We start from the raw sequence: 19,919 nt of genomic DNA on the forward strand, positions 1-19,919 counted from the left end.
ATGAAATACAAAGAAATTCTAAGAAAATCATGTGGAACTCTGGAAAATAGGCACCATGAATACAAGAATTTTTGCTCTTGTCTTTACTCGTCCTTGCACTGATACTCTTCCTCCGAGCCTAGCACTATGTGTAGACCTCCCTTCTTATGGCACTTGGTGGTGGGCACCACAACAACACTTGAAGTCATCCATGTCCTAATCTCTGGAACATGCAAATATGTTAGGGTACATGCCACAGGGAAATTAATGATGCAGATGGAACTAAAGTTGTTAACCGTTAACCTAAGATGTTGAGATTATCCTGGAATATAAGAATGCGTCCAAAGCTAACACAAGCGTGATTAGGAGTGGAAGAAGAGGACAGAGGAGGTCTTTGGAACGATGTGATATGAGAAAAATTGACCCTGTCTTTGCTGGTTTTGAAGATGGAGGAAGGGGCCACAAGCCAAAGAATGAGGAGCAGCTTTGAGAAGCTGGAAAAGGCAAAGATTCTCTGTAGAGACTCCAGAAAGGAATGCAGCCCTGCCACCGCCTTGGTTCTAGTTCACTGATACACATGACTGACTTCTGATTTGTAGAACTGTAAGATAAATACATTTCTATTTGTCTAAACAATCAAGCTCATGGTACTTTGTTGCAGTAACAGCAGAAAACAAATACACACAATAGCATGTTAAAATTTTCTGTTTATATGCTGGTTATCCTTTTTAGGCAATGAACTCCTCAAGGGTAAAATGCTATCTTTAAAAAATCCTTTTAGTCCATTTCCATATTAAAAGAATATGAAATGTCCCGTCAAACCCTAGAGCTGGTATTTACTCAGTACGGATGCACCATATGCCTGTCTCTGCCCTGGGTATTTTGCTTTGACAATTTTATTTCCTTCCTGTTTAACCCTCCTAAATCTTAATTTTCTTATCTGTAATGTGAGTCCATGGACTAGATCAGGTTTGGCCAACTTTTCTGTAAATCCGATAACTAAATATTTTAGTCTCTGCTGCCCATATGTTATTTGTCTCAACGACTCATTTCTGCCACTGGAATGCAAAAATAGCCACAGACAATAAGTACATGAATGACCTTGGCTGTGTTCAAAAAAATGTTTATTTACAAAAACAGGAGGTGGTCTGGATTTGGCTATCTGGCTATTGCTTGCGAACCTATAGACTAGCGGACCTCTTTATTCTGTTCTAATTCCTGTCTAATTGTAATATGATTATTCTGTGAGTTTATAAAATTGTACCATTGGTGTCAGTTAAGCCAAGGAAGTGCCACTAATGCTTGAAGAAGGAACCCAAGTGACTGGACTGGTCTGTTTATCAGAAGCATAATATGGCAGACTCAAGTGCTAGGAGGGGGATTGCCACCATGTCCTTGGCAAATGGACCTGGGACAAATGCTCTTTAGGATGAGACGTAAGGAGATCCTTGAATGCCAAGGCTGAGCTCACTGAACTTGACACTCAGTGAATTGGAACTACTGCTGGGAGAAGAAAAGGGAGGAATAAATCCTTTACAGACTCAAAGACCTTCTGAGGCAGCTGGCCAAATGAAGAAGGAGGAGGGAACGGGTTCCTCACTCAGCTAAATTATGTCTTTGGGCTGGCCGACCTGGTCTGCTAAAATAACGAGGTGCCTGAACTTCTGCCCAGAAGACGTCACCAAATTTTGCAATTTGGGACTGTCTTCTATCACATGACCTACAGATCTGAGGAAGTGAAGAAAGCAGAGTGACCGAAACACGAGGATTGACTTTTTTATGGAGTCCTTCATTAGAGACAAAAGTTGATTTTTCAAGAGAACCCTTTATATTTTGAACTCTGTATTCTAATTCAAAAAGCATTAAGTTCTTAGATGAAGAGCATCCAATAGATTTCGAAGGTCTTTTAAACTTTGCTATTGATCTGGGACTTAACCATTGCAGATGTGGGACTGTGTGTTTATACATCAAAGCGGGTAAGGAAGAGCCCCTCCAGAACTAGGCAGAAGGAATTGGGATATGTTTGTTTGACTGCCTGGTTGTGGTGGTGGTGGTTGTTTTGAATTGGTTCTGTCATCAGATTTTGAGGACAAAACTACCCTCTTTGATTGGTATGTTACAATAGCTTGTTTATGTCTTGCAAATTGTTCGAGAACAGTTTGTCCATTAAAGACAAAAAAAAAGATCTAGTAGTACTCCCCTACCCAGGGAAATGTCGGGTTAATCAGTTGTACAAGGGCTTGATGTGCCAAGTCAGTACTGCCTCAAGGCTCCTTATGCAGTTCCTTTCCAAGATTTTTAAACATTCCAGGGAGAACACAATATTTGTTTATTTGGCTGCTAGGACTTTGTTTTGCTCTTGTTTTAGTTATGGTCTTATGCTTTCCTCTCACTCCCTCTCTTTCTTTTAGCCCTAACTCTTTGGAATCCTGGTGTGCTAAGAGCTATGTTAACAGTAAAGCATCTATTGAATAAATACTTAACTCTGTTTTATATTTGAGTTTCTAAATGCTTGTGAAGAATGTGTTTCTGGGTAAGTAACATAAAGAATAATTTACGTATTTTTAGGTCATTATTGTTTTAATGCTGTTTTCAAATTTAGTACAAGGCAAAAGATTATACAATCTGAAGAAAAACCAGGGTATTGTGTTTTTAAATTTAAATACCTTGGTTTACATAACCCTGACAGTACAAAAGGGAGGTGCTGCTGCTCTCATTTTACAAACAAAAATATCGAGACTCAAAAGTCTCATGATTTCCCTAAGTTCACATACATCTAGTGAATGGTTCCAATTGGACAAAAAAACTTACACATTTTAATGTCATAGGGCTATTTTGTTTTTAAATATGTGTATGTTACCTAACTGTAGCACTGATTGAGATAAGGGTATTCCTTTTGCAGAGATCATCCCCATGGTGATGTTCAATTGAGTCCTCTCTTTCAGTCTTTCAATTTCTCTTTTCTTCTCTCTCTCTCTGTCTCTTTCTGTCTCTCTCTCTTTCACACACACACACACACACACACACACACCACATACACACACATTTTGAAATTGGTGCCACTCAGTTTCTCAATCTTCCTTTAAAGACTAATTTATTGTGCTAGGATTTATGGGTGTAGTCGTCAAAAATTCCTGCATGTATTAAAAAAAATTCCTGCATATACCCACTCAGGAAAGATTTTCCCAGATCTTTTCCATCTCAACTCTGTGAGGCATTGGAAGAGGAGCTGCTTTTGGGATAGAAGGATAACTCATACATGATGTCTACTCTCAAGGAACAGTTTAGTGAGGTAGATGTCTCATGAATATTCCATAAGCTCTACCTTGATAAGTGCTCTAAAGTTACTACAGAGGGCTGAAGATGCTTTTGTCTGGTGGCAAAGGACAGCAGTGCAGGGTAAGCTGGGCAGGCAGCATGGGTCTCCAAGAACAGCTTGGGTTCAGATATGAAGAAATGGTGGGGAGGAGAAGCTTATTGAAGACAGAGGTGTGAGCAAAGTCTTGGTGTCCTGGAAGCCAGAGGAAGCATTCTGGCATATTACTGGGTATGTGGCTTAGCAAAAGTCAGCATTCTGAAATATGAAATGTCCAGTGCTGCTGTTCGCAGTAGTAATCTCAAAGGATTCATACTCACCAGTATATTCCAGAGCGTGTTGTCAAAGTTTAACTTGTTGTCAAACTTGACAAAGCCTGTCAAGTTTCTCTCTGTTGCCTCATAAGAGGCCCATCCAATTAGATGATTCCTCCTTTTCAAAATGAGGTATTGTCAAATGGGAGACCCAGAACAGATGTTTTTACCAAGCTGGCAATGCTCTCAAACCACAGTTCTTTAAAACTTCAGCATAATTGCCATAAAAGCTACTGGCCATGTATTAGAGAGTTTACTTCTGGGCTCTATATTCTGTTCCATTTGTCTCCATGTCTGTCCTTAGGCCAGGACCACACTGTTTTGATTACAGTAGCTTTGTGATAAGCTGGGAAATCATCAGGAAGTGAGTGTCCTCCAGCTTGGTCCTTTATTAAAGATTGCTTTGGCTGTTCAAAGAGAGCCATGATATTGTAAACCTGGAAACAGTTGTATCAAATACATTGGAAAAACCTAGCTTAGGAAGAATGTTGACTATTTAGGCTATTTCTTTAGTCTAGATATGAGGTAACTATGCATTAGTTATTTTGGTGGTAATGGAGATGCAGAACAGTAAATGAATTAGAACATTTTGGTGTAATTTAATATAGCTTGTTTGTATTCAGAGTGGGTGGTTAAGACGAAAAGGAAACGTGTTTGCAGCCTTTGTGATTGGGAGAATTGTGAAGAAGTAACTAGAAAAATAGAGCACAGTAGAGGAGGTTTGCAGGTCTGTGGGCTATCCTATCTAAATTCAGATTTGGGCACTGAGCTATGGTTCATTTGCTGATGCTCATTCAGCAGTCAGAAATTCAGAGGTGAAATCAATGAGCACCACAATTCTTTTGGGTCTTATGCTACTTATAGTGTGTTCATTTAGAATTGCTTTTTTAACGTAATGCAATTTATGGTTATCATGGTGGCAAGAGCCAGACACAGGGAAGTGGTTGGGGACAGCAGCAAAAAAATCAAGATGTGGATAAAGGCAGTTTCATGAGGCTTCTGTGCCTTGCTTCAGCTAAGAGTAAACAGAGTGCTAGGTGGCTGTTGACATGTGTTTTATTTCGAAGTGACTGTTGTTACTAGGGTCTCAAATCCTTAGCCTTGATCTCTTGGAGCCTAATGTTCCTGTTCTCCAGCTGAGAGAGACTAATTCACCATCTTGTGTTGTAAACACTCACTCATTTTAACTGATTACACCTCCAATGATTCTCAAATCACTAAAATTACTAATTGCTATTCCTTACACATCAAAGAGTGAATCCTGAATAATTAACCCCAAATAAAATTAGATGAATTGGCCCTTTTAATTAGAGTCCCTGCTGCTGTTTGTTCTGAGCTTCCTTTTCTTACTGTTAAGAGACTTTTAGAATGATTAAAACTGTTTAAGACTTAAACAGCCAGTGACCTTTTAATACAATATAAATCCATGAAAGCAATATTTCAGCTAGCAGGTGGTGAAGTAAATTTTTAGAGCAAGTACCTGTCAGCTCCAGTATTCCTTTGGAGAAAAAAAAATACATGCCAAAAAACAACCACCTTGAAATGAAATGAGTGTCTCTATTTGATTATTTTTAAAGCATTTATGCATTTGCTAAGCTTCAGACTTGATGAAATAAATGTCAGGGTTGAAGGAGAGTGAGTAATGGTTGGCATCATTTTATATAAATAGTAACAAGAATTTCTCCGTGAGAAGAATTTGAAGTCATTTGTGCATAAAAGATGAATACAGGAGAAATCACAGAAGGCCCCTGGCCTCATGTAGCCATCCTTGTCTTCGGGGATTCTCTTGAAGGAAGAGAATGGGCCCCAACATTGGGGGAAAGAGAGTTTGATGGGGTTTCATTGCTGCTGATCGTCGAGGTAGGATTACCAGCCTAGCCATGCTGCATTCAGCCTGGATTTTGTTGGAGATATTTTACATGTGCCTGCTCATCTATTCCAAGTCTCCTACATAGTAAGAACCTATTCTCTTTTTCATAGTTTGTTGAATTTGTAGGGGTACAGTGGGTTTTTTCATCATTCCCAAGAAGTCTTAGTTTCTCACGTTAACTCTGCCATGTGCTATGGTAAGTGTGTGCTTAGCTAGAAGTTAGGCTATTTGGGGTCACAGTGGGTTGCTTCATGTGGTTCTACACTCTTTGACTTCTCTCTACCACACTGGTGGAAAATTTATCCATCTGTGAAAAAAGTTATTCGACTAGTTCAATGACTTACTTTTTCCTTAAAATAGGAGAAATACATTTTGACTTTTCATTCTGAAATAATTTGAGACCCCTGCAGAAAGATTGAAGATAGTATAAAGGATACTTGTTTAGTGATCATCCAGTTTCCCCAAGTATTGACATCCTATACAACCACGGTAGAGTTACCAAAATAAGGTAAACACTGACATAGTACTTCCTGCAAATACATAAACCTTGTTTAGATTTCATTGATTGTGCTAGTGATGTCTCTTTTCTGGTCTAGAATTCTATCCAGAATCACATCTTGCATTTTATTGTTTTTTCACCTTACTCATCTTTAATTTCAGGGGGTTGTTCAGTCTTTGTTTTTCCAGGAGGTCAGTGATTCTTAACCTGCGCTATATACCAGAATCATTGAAGAAGCTTTGCAAGGTTCTTGTTTGGGTCCAAGCCCCAAAGATTATGAATTAAGAATTCTAGAGTGAAGTCGGGGTGTACGTCGTGGAAGAAAATGCCCCAGGAGATTCCGCTACACGCCCCTGGTTAAAAGTCAGATGTGTTTTAACACCTCAAGCATAAGCGTTTTGAAATTCTGTCTACGACGTATTTTTCCTGTTCCCTCATGTCTCTGCTCTTTCTTTATCCCCGTCTTTTATTGAATTAAAAAGAAGATTTAAAAGTCTATATATACGATATGGGATACATATCTACTGTTAAGACTTATCAACAGATCTTTTATTGCAGTAGTTCAATACAGTACAGATGGTTGCAACAGTTCTGGAGGCTAGGGTGCCCTCATAACCAGGTGGTGACTTAAGGATGGGGACTCAGTTCCTGTACTTTGAAGACATACCCTCAGTCAGATCATGTGGAAACAAACAAATAACTTAACTAATGGCAGCTTTAAAAGAGGTTATTGACTGTCCAGCTGTGGGTATCATGAGGACCTATGACCTACCGGTATTGTAGTACAGTGTTGACCTTACGTCAATATTTGAAAAGTGGCAGAGCTGACCATGGGAAAAGTTCATGTGTTCATTCTATCAGAGTTATATTCAATTTAATATATGTAGTTTTGTACCACTAATAATTTATATCAATAATATTACTATTTACTGAGTATCTCATAGGTGTTTTCTATGCTTTATGTAGAGGCTTATAAAACAGAGAGTCTGCCCTCAAGGAGCTGTTAGTCTGGTAAGGGAAATCAATAGTTACTCAGTTAAGCTAAGAAAGAGCAGAATATTGGTTGTAATAGAGCTACCGCAGGAAGGAACAATGTGTTGTCATTAAAGATGAGGATGGTTCCCCCTATAGCCAAAGACAGCAGTGGCGAAATAAGTGAAATGACTTATTTAAAATGTTTTTATTGTGAAATGAGGCTTCCTCAGGCACCATGACTGTCTTTGGAGGGATGGTAAGCTTCTGGCCTCAATGGTCACCGCAGGGTAATGTCCCGACCCTAAGGGAAAGGGATATTTTTGGAATATTCCGTCAGCACACTGATATTTGTTTGTCCACTTCTTTGTTTTTAGTGGTAAATTAAGACGTTTTGTTGTTGTTTTTCTGGGATGTTGCCTCATTTTCTGTCCATCACCTAATGTTTTAGATTTTTATTTCATTTTTGAACGGAGGTAATTTTGCTTTTTCTCATTGGAGCTAAAGATATCTCAGTAGCTGATAGAAGATTGATGCATTAAGCTCAACTCATTGCCCTATTTATTTTGAATGCTCATCTTTGGAAGTCAAAAATATATGGTGTGGTTTGTTGTTTGGGTAGCAATTACTATGTTTTTGTAACAAATGACACTTGGTGGATTCAAAAGTGCTAGTCGGTTCTAGACAATTTGTAGAACTAGACTATCATCCTGATTTCATAGTGTTGGCAATCCATTTAATGTTTTCTACTGATAAATTGAATTTGTTATCTAACAAATGGAAACCACTGCATGATAGAGAATTACAGAATGCTTGTATCTCATGTTATACGCTGAGGTGTCTCACATTTGTACAGGGCACTTATTTGCGACTGTAAAAGAGGGCTCAAAGTCTCAGATATATTCTATATTAGCTAAATATGGAACGAAACTGTCCAATTTAAAATCAGGGAGACGTCATCTACTTTAAAGATAATTCTTCTTGCTTTTAATTTGAGAATCTCAAAGAGCATTTCAAGCTAAGTTATTTAGAAAGATGACAGGGACATTAAATTTTGGCTTGAGTACATATAATGATGCATTAAAATTAAACTCTGGGTTTGAGTAGATTCTGCGATTCATTTTAAAGTATCTTATTTTTGGTTTTTTAAAAAATGTGTGCCTATAATTCACTTATTGTATAATAATTAAGCCAAAAGGAGAAAAAATTAAAAACAGTGCTTGTCATCTCATGAGCTGTAGACAACCTCTGTTAACATACAGGCCTATGTAAAATTGGGACCATATTAAAAGTACTATTCAGTAGCCTCCTTTGGTTCTTACATGATAAAATATGAGAAGCAATTTTTTTATGTTCTTCTCCCAGATACGCCAGTACTTACTCCCTTACTAATTGTGAATCTTTGTCCAAGTATCACCGTGGTGAGGCCATTTTCAATTATTTTTTTCTTTAAAATGGCAACACCCACTACGACCCTAGCCTTCCCAACCCTCTTCCTTGTGCTACATTTCTTTATACTCCTTATCACCATTTGATATTCAGTATGTTTTATTTACCAAATTAAGCCTTCTTCTCCTGTTAGAGTATAAGTTCTATGCGGGTGGGTAGAGGAGCCCACTTCGTTTGTTCTATTTGTTTGTTTTATTTTGTCCAGGGTCTAGAATAATGTATGATATTCAGATGGCACTCGATGAATAAATAGATGTTACATGTAGATCAATGTCATCATTTTGGTGACCACACAATTTCCCATTGTATGATTGAAATTTATTTTTCAACCAGTTCTATGTTAATGAACATTCTGAGTTTTTGCATTAAATTGCTTCATGATGAAGATTTCTTATGCTTCTCTGCACGTTAAGTGACTTCTTTGGTAGGATAATTTATTAAAAGTAGTATTGCTGAATTAAAGTTTATAAGCATCTTTAAGGCTTTTGATTCCTCTTGACAAATTTTCTTGAGAAAAGTTTATACCTATACCATCAGCACTTCCGTGTTGTATCAATATTTTTAATCCTAGTCCTTCTTTTTAAATTAATGTGTTAGAAAATTAAATATTATCAGAATTAATCATTTGTTTTCCAGTTAAATAGCAGAAAATAAAAATCGAAGAAAAATAGAAAAGTTAATTTTTCTAATGTGTAAGAACCTCAAGTTGAAGGATATCTGGCATGATAACTAGATAAAATTAAAGTTAAAGTCAAGGTCACATATCTTCTTATTTACAGAGGAAGATATGTCATTCAAGGGACATACATTGTGCTATTTTGATGGCAGTGAGGACAGAGAACATGGAATGGCCCAACCTTGCCCTGATAATTATCACTTCTCCCAGAAAGTTCTCAAAGGAGTTTCACACTGCAGAAACGGGAGCAAAATGAGAATCCAGGTGCTGCTTTATTAATAACTCCATAAGTGCTCGCTCTCCCTCTGAGACAGAGGTCTGTGATCCCCACTGAGATATATGGAGGCTTTGGCTCTAGGAATTAGTAGGATTTTTATCCCATGTCTTCCTCACACCACTGTATCTTGGAAGTCAACATACTCAATTAGCTATAGCTCCTGAAGACCTGGCTTGACATTCGGATCCTTTGCTTCAGAGTCAAGAAGAATACTCTAGACAACATTCCAGGCGGTCTGTCCTGGGAGCCAGATGCTCAGAGGACCGAAGCAGGAAGGAGATTTAAGAGGGGTATTTCCTGGGCATTGCTTTCTAAAACTGAGACTTTTACAGTAGTAGCCACGATCGTCAAATTAATAACCCTTCCTTAGCAGACAGAAGAGCAGAGTGGGACAGGAAAAGAGCTTGAAAGGTTTCATCTCTATTAGAAATAGCATGTTGAGCAAATGAGTGCAATTGCTTTCATGTTGGTAGTTCCAACCAGTGCACTGCAAATAGGTTGAGAAGCCTGAGAAGTGATGCATTAAATGGGATGTATCCTCAATTTTTCTCTTGGCTTTTGCCATAATGCATTTCCTGTTGGTTTTTAAAGCATTACTCAACTGAACATTTGGAGATGACACATTTTCAGGAACTGAAAATTTCTGTTTTGTGTATATGTGTTATTTTAAAATTATAAGTGGGTAAAATAATGACAGGTTAAGAATTTGTATAATGGAGAGTATTTCCCTTCCACTCTCTTTCCTCAGTTGGAAATTTTAGCTTCATAGAGGCAACTTGCCATTATCAATATTTTGGGATGCTACTTAAAAGATAATCTATGATAATACATATGTATATTATGTTTAAATAATACATATGTATATTATGTTTAAATAATACATATGTATATTATGTTTAAATAAGATAATCTATAATAATACATATGTTGTCCTAAGCCTTGAATGCTTCATTTAAAAATATTTCACTCAAGGTGTTTTCTGGTGCAATTTTAGTGGTAGCACACGTATTTTGATGCAAATTGAACATGGAGTTGCAGTTGAAATTATAAGTGAAGACTTCAGTTATTTAGTTTCATAATAAATTGCCTGTAGTCTCTGAGGTGTACATTATACCTGTGGGATAATTCCATTGCCTTGTGGAGATCATCACTGATGCTACCTTTATTTTACTCTATCATTTTTCTCTTTAAGGAAACTTGTTCAGGGAGCTTGGTCTCCTCCTCTGAGTGATGAAGTTTAGATCGAGTTGCCCTCTTGTGCATAAGGGAAAAGAAATAATTGTCATGTATAATGTAGACATTGTACAAGTCACTTGCCTATAATTTAGCTCAGTGATGTTCAAAACATAAATTGAGACCTATTTCTGGGTCACAGTCAATTTAGTGGGTCACAACCAATGTTTTTTTTAAATAAATAGAACATTTCAATGTGTGTTTTATGTGTGTGTGTATATATATATATATATATATATATATATATATATATAGTAGGTATGGTTTCATGAAACCCTTTTGTTCTAGTATACATGTACATATACATATCTAGATAACAGTATTACCTCATTATATAAAATACGTTTTTTTACTCTAGGTTATGGTCAAAAAAGTTTCAGAGTTACTGTTTTAGCTCCTTTGATTCACAGCTTGAAGTAGCGATGACTATCTCATTTCATAGGTGAGGAAAACTGAGTCTGCAATTATAAAATTGCCTTGCCTGAAGTAAAGGGTAGAGCCGAGGTTTGTGTTTTAAGTTTTTGAGCTTAAGATTTTGTACTATTTTCCCTTCAATTTTTTTTTTTTTTTTTTTTTTTTTTTTGAGATACTCAGGCTGGATTGCAGTGGCTTGATCTCTGCTCACTGCAACCTCTGCCTCACGGTTCAAGCAATTCTTCTGCCTTAGCCTCCTGACTAGCTGGGATTACAGGCATGCACCAGCACGCCCAGCTAATTTTTGTACTTTTATTAGAGACGGGGTTTCACCCTGTTAGCCAGGCTGGTCTTGAACTCCTGACCTCATGATCTGCCCACCATGGGCTCCCAAAGTACTGCGGTTACAGGCATGAGCCACATGCCCAGCCACCAGTTACTATTAGTGGAAATAAGTAACTGTCTTTACTTGAGACTTATACTCTGCTCACCTTGATTAAAAATTGTTCACGTTGTATGTGTATGTATTCCAACCCAATCTCTTTTGACTTTGTCATTTAAAATGCGATTAATTTGAGGAATATCTACATGGTTTTAAAATTACCTTAATATTTAGATTTTCCTCCAACAACCAAAAATTCTCCCCTCAACAAAGTGGGAGAAGCAGTAACTTCCAGCTAGAGGAAGCTAGAACCGTTTCACTGCCAGTGCAGCCCGTGAGTCTATGTCAGCAGCACCCGAGAGCATGTTGGAAATGCATAATCTCAGGCCCCAGTGTGGGCCTGAATCAGAGTTTGCATTTTATCTAGATTCCCTGACGATTGCAACATTGACATTTGAGAAGTACTAGTCAAAGGCACCAGGTTCTTTTTTTTTTTTTTGGAGACAGAGTTTTGCTCTGTGGCTCAGGTTGGAGTTCAGTGGTATAATCTCATCTCACTGCAACCCCCACTACCTAGGTTCTGGAGATTCTCCTGCCTCAGCCTTCTCAGTAGCTAGGATTACAAGTGTGCTCCACCATACCTGACTAATTTTTGTATTTTTTATAGACACAGGGTTCCATCATATTGGCCAGGGTGGTCTTGAACTTCTGACTTTGTGATTTGCTTTCTTTGGCCTCCCAAAGTGCTGGGATTACAGGCATGAGCCATTGCACCTGGCCGACACCAGATCATTTTTTAAAACATCCATTTAGGAATTGAATGGCTTCTTGTTTTTCAGTCATTCGACCTGCAGTGACTGAGGATGTTCTGGCCCAAACCTGTAACTAGCCATGGGTATATAAAGAGAAATCATGAGTGGACTCTACTTGCAAGAAGCTTCAGTTCTAACCAGGAGGGGGTAATCGTAACACACAAATACAATCAAGTATTATGGATGCTATGATAGAACTGTATATGAGGTGAAAAAGGGCTGCTATCTAAATCTCTGGATGTGTATGTGGGCTCTATATGGGTATTTAGATGAAGAAGAGAGTGATGCTTTCTTTGTTTTCTTTTTCTGCAAGAGTAAATGAATCCAAACTTTCTTGATGATCGGAATTGAATTGTTCCCATGTGTTTTTCTACCCTCAACTAGTAATTTATGTACTTTGCAGGTAAATTTTTGCTGTCTTCACCCTCTGATGGGGGCCTTTGTTTCATGAAGGAATAAGCAAACTCCACGTTAGGTGGTTGCCTTTCCTATCTGACTGTCACAAGTGCTAGGGTCACCACAGTGGGGGTGGCTCAGCTGGTCCCAGCTAACCATCCCTACTTCTCAGTGCCGCAGAGTGAATAAAAGGGAGAGGCTGAGAAAATATGCATAGCTAAGTCCTCAGGAGTTTTTCCTCACTTCCTTTTCGGGTTAACGATATGCCTAACAGGCTGTTTTCTGAAGTAAATTGGCAGAAAGTAGTGTTTGGGAATCAGAGATAGAACCCTTGATTTGTCCAACTCCTCGTTTAACTGCTTCTGGGTGCCACCTCTGCCACACAGCAAAAACCTTTTGAATATTAGCTGAATGCTTTGGTTTCATGTGGAGCAAATCAAGTAAGATAACTTCTCAGCGTCTCTCCAAGAGAGTGAGAATCCATTTCCTGCTCTATATTTCACCAGCTACGTAACTTTGAATAAACCGTTTTATATGAAAATTGAGGCATAAGGCTGGGCCCGGTGGCTCACGCCTGTAATCCCAGCACTTTGGGAGGCCGAGGCGGGTGGATCACGAGGTCAAGAGATCGAGACCGTCCTGGTCAACACGGTGAAACCCCGTCTCTACTAAAAATACAAAAAATCAGCTGGGCATGGTGGCGCATGCCTGTAATCCCAGCTACTCAGGAGGCTGAGGCAGGAGAATTGCCTGAACCCAGGAGGCGGAGGTTGCAGTGAGCCGAGATCGCGCCATTGCACTCCAGCCTGGGTAACAAGAGCAAAACTGCGTCTAAAAAAATAAATTGAGGCATAAATATATTTTGTATGTAGGTAGTATTTGGATGATCAGTAGAGGAGTATGGCAGGACCAGGTCTGAAAGCACGTGTCCATAACCACTCTACCATTTCTAAAACTGAACGTTTCCATTTAGATTGGATATATTACTGCCAATTGCCGATGGCTTTTTCTTTTTCTTTTTCTTTTTCTTTTTCTTTTTCCCTAAAGCTTGCCAATAAGTCTCAGAATCTGGGAGGTGCGTTGCAATTTCCCCGTAGGTCACAGAATCTGGGAGGCAAGGCGAAGAGGGCAGGGCATGCACTAATAAGAAGGTCTACAGCTTAGCTCTGCTGGCCGGAAGGTATTGCAGCTCATTTGATCCAGGGGCTTTTCTGAAGAAGGGTCACCACACAGGAATCAAAGCCCCATGCTCTTTCATTGTTTCGTCGTTTTCAGAAATCTGTTAGAATGAAAAAGATCTCCTTCCCCCTTCTTCCACTCATATAAATATAGTTCTTTTCGTTTTCCCATTTTTCTTAAACATGAGAATTCTGCCTTCTCTCTAAAGCTGAACTGATTTTCACAGTAACTTAGAGGCATGTTCCCTTGTTTACTTGTCTACTAAAATGATGAGTTCTAAGTCAGAATTCTCTTAAACTCTTAGTCTGATTTGTCAGAGTTATTAGGATTTTTTTTATTGAAACTATATCGGTTAGTTTATGCCTCTCTCCAAAGGACCCATTTCTTCTCCTTTTCTCATATTTGTATCTGTTTTCAAGACATTTGCCCATTTCTCTATGTCTTCTGAAAACATGAGCTCCTCTCTAAGGACCCTTTGATGGTTGAGTGTAAAGAACTGAAAACTTTGGTCTGACTTAATAATTGATCTAAATAAAGCCGATAATTATGCGCCTATCACGAGGGCTTTTAATCATCTGCCTTTTCATGCTTTCAATAAAGAGTCCATCTTTTCAAGCTGTTTCTTAAAAAACAAAACATTCTACTTTTCTTTTTTGTTCCTTTTGACCCTCCCAGGATACTCGTCAGCTTGTGCCCAGCTATGTCTAAGTTCTGTTAGAGAAACAGAGTAAAGAAGGATATATTTGGAAGGGACAGACAGTTGTACTTTTTAAGACTAATTTGTTGGGACATTTGGACTGTTCATGTAGCTTCTTTATGACGTAGTTTATTGAACCTTTCTAATCTTGTGGGTCCAAAGCAGGAATAACACATTGTGGTTCTCAAAGTGTGGTCTCAGACCCAGTCACAACAATCACCCAGGGCCTCTGTCTGATAATATGATCTCCGAGATTTTGTTCAGTTCTGATACTCTCTGATGCTCTGAAATTTTCCCATGATGTAACCGAAACTGATGAAGTATGAAAGGGGGCCCAGGAATCCTTTTATAACATGGTATGAAGAAGACAGAGTGACTTGGTTTAGCTCTGTGTCCCCACCCAACTTCATCTCAAATCGTAATCCCCACGTGTCAAGGGAGGGATTTGGTGGGAGGTGATTGGATCATGGGGAGGTTCCCCCGCGCTGTTCTTGTGATAGTGGGTTCTCACAAGATCTCGTGGTTTAAAAGTGTATGGCAGTCCCCGCTTCCTGTGCTCTCTCTCCTGCTGCTATGTAAGACGTGTTTGCTTCCCTTTCACCTTCCACCGTGATGGTAAGTTTCCTGAGGCCCTCTAGCTACGCTTCCTGTCAAGGTGGCAGAACTGTGAGTCGATTAAACCTCTTTTCTTTATAAATTACCCATAATCAGGCAGTTCTTTGTAGCCGTGAGAGTATGGACTCATGCAGCATAGCTTTAGATAGAACATTTGCAACTGGAAATCAGGCTGTGAATTTGAGTTGGTAATCAGCAACCTAAACCTTTTTTTGTGTCATCATCTAAGATCTCATTGTGAGCATTCTTTTCATACATTATGACTTTTAAAGGCAGTAAAGAATTCTTGACAGTTATTTTTAATTAACAGGCATTACACATTTTTTTCATTCAGTCTGTGGCCAAATGAAAGTTTCTCAATCCTGTCTGCACATTAGAATCACCTAGGTTTTATAGGAGTACTGCTGCCTGACCTCCTCACTCCCTGTCTCCTATCCCCAAGATTCTGATTGAATTGCTGTGAGTTGGAATTTGGACATCAGCATTTTTAAATGTGTTTCCTTGGTGATTCAGATACTTAACCAATTTTCAATACTACTAAATACAATGAATACAGGTTTATGAGATTTATAATCCGCAAAGATACGGACACATTACTTCCCCAGATTTGTTCACACAGAGAAAAAGAAAAATAGGAAATTCTTTATGATGTAAGTTATTGAACCTTTAATAGCATGCAGTGGTTATTAAAGTGTGCTCTCAGCCCCAAACGCATCAGTCACCCAGGATCTTATTAGAAATGCAAATTATTGGACTTCTCCCCAGACATACTGAATTCGAGTCTCTGGATCTGGGACCTGGAAATCTGTATTTTAATAAGACATTCCAGAGATATTGATGAACTCTAAAGTTTGAGTACCATCAGCATCGAGGATTGTTGTACGATTTGGTGGCAGTGTCTGAAAATCTTAGCATACTGCCTGGCATAGAGAGAGTCTGGTAAGCAGAGTACTCTAGAGATAGTGCTTTTGATTGCTTAGTAGTCTGAATTTGGCTTAGGGCTCGACCTGACAATTCTTGGCTTAGCTACACTTTCAATTCTAAGACTGTTATTTATAAGGCAAATAGAGGCCAAGTGAACCATTTTAAAGGTGTATCAGAACAAAGAAACGTACACACAATCATTATACTGTGCCCCTGCTTTCACTCTTAGACTTCTATTTCTGAAGGCCTAAACTGTGGTGTTTTGATAATATCCAAAAGCAAGTCATTTAATGGTGGAGACTGCTGCTCTACCCCACTAAGTGTTGAGCAACTGAAATGCAAGGAAAAGCTACTCATCCGTAAATAGAAAAGATCACTTCTCCAACACATCAAAAACATTATTATTAATAGGAAAAGAACAAATAGAGAAAAGGTTAAAAGGTAGAAGTTTCTTTTTCCCCAATACAATTTTTGGCAGACTATTTAAAAAGGTTTCATACCAGGAACCATAAACTCTTGGATATATGTGTATAACTTAGATCACAGAGATTAGATTCACTCCCTCAACAACTTTAACAGCAGTGTGCTACTCATGTTTTTTCTCAGGGTTTTTCTCAGTATCCCGAAGTCTCATTACCTCTTGCCTGGCTTATGTATAGATTTCTGAGTTGGATGTTTCTTATTCATTTCTCCTAATCTGCCCTGCACAGACTTTTAAATTAGTCTTTAGTAAATCATATTGTAACCAAGTGTTCTCAGAAATCCGTTGTAGATCCCTGCTGCATGCCTGATAAAATTCAAATCCTTTTTTAGATGGGCAGCACACGTAAAAAGCTTAATTTTATCACATACCTAATTTTTATAACCCACTGGCATTATTTTACATTCCTGGGTCCCATGTTTTTGCTATGTCATGACTTGCTTTTTATTTTCTGTGCCTGGAACTTTCTGATCTCCATGCCTATGTTCTCCGTTCTTTCTGCCAAGGATGGATGTGTTCTTTACATCATGTTTCAGGAAAATTATATGATCCACTGAGACTTCCATGCCCTTCTACTTTATCTTAATTTCCAGAGGGTTATTCATGCATCTTCATAAATTGCATCTTGTATTATCTTTAGTTGTATATATATTTTTCCCTCCTCAATTTTATTGAAAATGTAGTGAGGGCAAGTACCAAAGTGTATAAAGTTAAGTAACCCTATCGCCCCACCCAAGCTTATTCTTGCTTTGCTTAATATGTTGACTCCTTTGGATTAGCTTTTATGCCATTTTAAAATATCAAATCTGGTCCTCTTTGTTCTGAAAGTTAAGACTACTAATTAAGGCTACTAATTAAACTACGATGGGGAATAATTGTTATACAACACACAAAAAGTTATATGTCAAAGCCATTTATAAAGAAGCAAAATGCCAGCAAATATATCTTAAGAGTACTATAACATTGTATCCTTATTAACTTCCTGTGTGTACTTCTTTTTTGTAGGTGATTTTCTTCCACCCCCACCTCCACCTCTAGATGATTCCAGTGCCCTTCCATCTATCTCTGGAAACTTTCCTCCTCCACCGCCTCTTGATGAAGAGGCTTTCAAGGTACAGGTAAGAGCTATAGTTACAGTCATGCTTGTAAGCCATCCTAGGAAGCTCGTTAATTTCATGGTTGTTTCTATGCTGGATAAATATTTATCCAGAGCCTGTTGAGAGCTTTACAACTTCCGAAGATCTAAGGTACTTTAAGGGAACATGCCTGACTCAAGCTTCCCAGAGTTCTGCTGGCTTACCCTCCGAAGCCCTCAAAATCCTTTTACCTACTAATTTTGTTTTAAATCCCAAAGCCATTTTTTAAGGAATACTATCTGAGAAGTCTACATTTCTTTGTTATTTGGAGAACATACAGACATGTCTTTTTATTGCCATTTTCTCTATCTACAAACATTGCATTCAAATGAGTAAGGCTGACATTTTAAGGCTGCAGTTGCTTCATGTGGATCCTATTGGTCAGCAATATTTTTCTAGCAAAAGCAACATCAATCTCCTTAGAGTTTTCTCTTCTGGGTAAGTTGAAGGGTGCACATTATACATATCAATTATATAGAACTATTGGGGTCCAGAGAGTGGCAATTGAGAAGTAACTCAGGGCTGGAATCAGATGTGACATTACAAGTGGTTCTTAGACTGCAATCATAGGTAACTGCAGAAAGCTGCCACCTTTTAAACTGAAGAAGTCCTTCATGTCAAGAAGAAAAGCTAATAAAGTAATAGAATTATTATTACATTTTTAGATGGTGACTATATTAGTATAAATATATAGATATATTGAAGAAAAAATGAATCTTCTTTGTCTTTTAGAGAAACATTGGAAATATTTGTAGATAAAATGGAATGGTGTCTGGTAACTTTTTTCAAAATAGTAATGGAAACTACTGAGTGAGAACATGGGTGAAATAAGGTTGGTTATGATTTGATAACTGTTGGGTGCATGGAGGTTGATTCTGTTATTCAGTCTACCTTTTAAAAAATATCTAATATTATCATTTGTGGAACATACAATATACTGAATTATTACTAATTAATTTTATCATTTGTTTTACAGTATTATTTTTTTCTTTTTAATTTTTGTAGGTACAAGTAGGTATATGGTATTTATGGCATACATGAGATATTTTGATATAGGCAGACAGTGTTTTAAACATAGACCTTTGTATAAGTTTAAAATATACTATAGTAAGAAGTATAAAAGAGAAAAAGTCTTGGGGAAAAACTGCTTAAATGGTTTGTTCTAGATCTGCCTTTCTTTCTCCTAAATTTGAGGTTGAGGAAGATAAACAAAGAAATGATTCATTCACTCAACAAATATTCTGTGTTCCTATGTGGGCATTATTCAAGCACTAGGAATGTTATAGCAAAAAAGACACCACTCTGTCCTCAGGGAACGTAAAAGTTAGCGGAACTAGTGGAAATAAACAAGACATATACATTACAAAGTACTTTAGAGTGGGTAAGTGGGAAATCAGGGAAGGGGTCTTGCTTACCTAGGTGGGCCTCATCAATACGGCCGCAGTGACAAGGTGTCTCATAAACAAGGACTTGAAGAAGGCAAGGAAGGAATGAGCTATAGAGATTTCTTGGGGAGTATATTTTCATATAGAGTCGTTGTTAAGAAATAGAAAGCACTTTTGATATTGTCTATCACTTGAAATTAGTAAGTTGCGGTTGTAACCAGTAATTTCCAATTCGATTTGGAGTCTAGATCTTTTAAGGCTATTCCAAAATGTATGTATCGCAAATATATGCCATGAATTTCTTGCATTTTATTTTGGTGTACATTAGTACAATCAACTATCAGATGCCAGTCATAAATGAGAGTCCTATACAGTTTGTATTTATTTTATGCAACAGATAGAACCTTTGTCAAATAAAAACAATATACTTGATTTTTCTGAGTTTTAGTCATTTTTTAATAAGATAAATCCTTAGAGTTGCCTTTAATATACCTTTGCTCTTATTTTGTTGAGGTTGGTTTTTTGCATATTGTTTAATATGCACAATTCTTCAAGTCACTGACTGTTTCTTCTCTTCCATTTTTGTAGAAACGATCTTGTGGCATTTTAAATCTTTAGTTCTGAAAATGTTGTTTGAAGTAGTGACAGAAGACTTGTGACTGAAAACTAGTTACACAGCTTATTCTAGTTGTATCATCTTGAGCAGGGCATGCTGAATCCCAGTTTCTTCTTAATGAAAAATGAAGCAAATATGTATGTATATATACACTCCCCTTACAATGAAGTGAAATACAGACAGATTTGAAGATGTTAAACTGAAAGGGCTATACAAATATTTTGATGTTATATTAGAAGAACTATTAATACGTAAGAAAAATAACAAGGATTTTCCAGTGGGTTCCATTAAAAAATT

The 19,919-nt window shown here is 37.8% G+C and overlaps 1 protein-coding gene across 15 annotated transcripts in view; it reads left to right on the forward strand.

Annotated features, from left to right (window-relative positions):
• LPP (LIM domain containing preferred translocation partner in lipoma) overlaps nt 1-19,919 on the forward strand; it is a 736,333-nt gene that overhangs the window by 311,697 nt on the left and 404,717 nt on the right. For 13 of the 15 annotated variants that reach the window (XM_074404687.1, XM_074404694.1, XM_074404689.1 and 10 more), the window contains one exon: nt 17,491-17,603. In XM_074404687.1, the coding sequence (XP_074260788.1) occupies nt 17,491-17,603 (113 nt within the window). The remainder of the gene's footprint in view (nt 1-17,490; nt 17,604-19,919) is intronic. The other 2 variants (XM_074404682.1, XM_074404683.1) reach the window with 1 other exon arrangement.

The sequence above is a fragment of the Saimiri boliviensis genome, chromosome 8 (assembly GCF_048565385.1).
Source record: "Saimiri boliviensis isolate mSaiBol1 chromosome 8, mSaiBol1.pri, whole genome shotgun sequence".
Lineage (NCBI taxonomy): Eukaryota > Metazoa > Chordata > Mammalia > Primates > Cebidae > Saimiri > Saimiri boliviensis.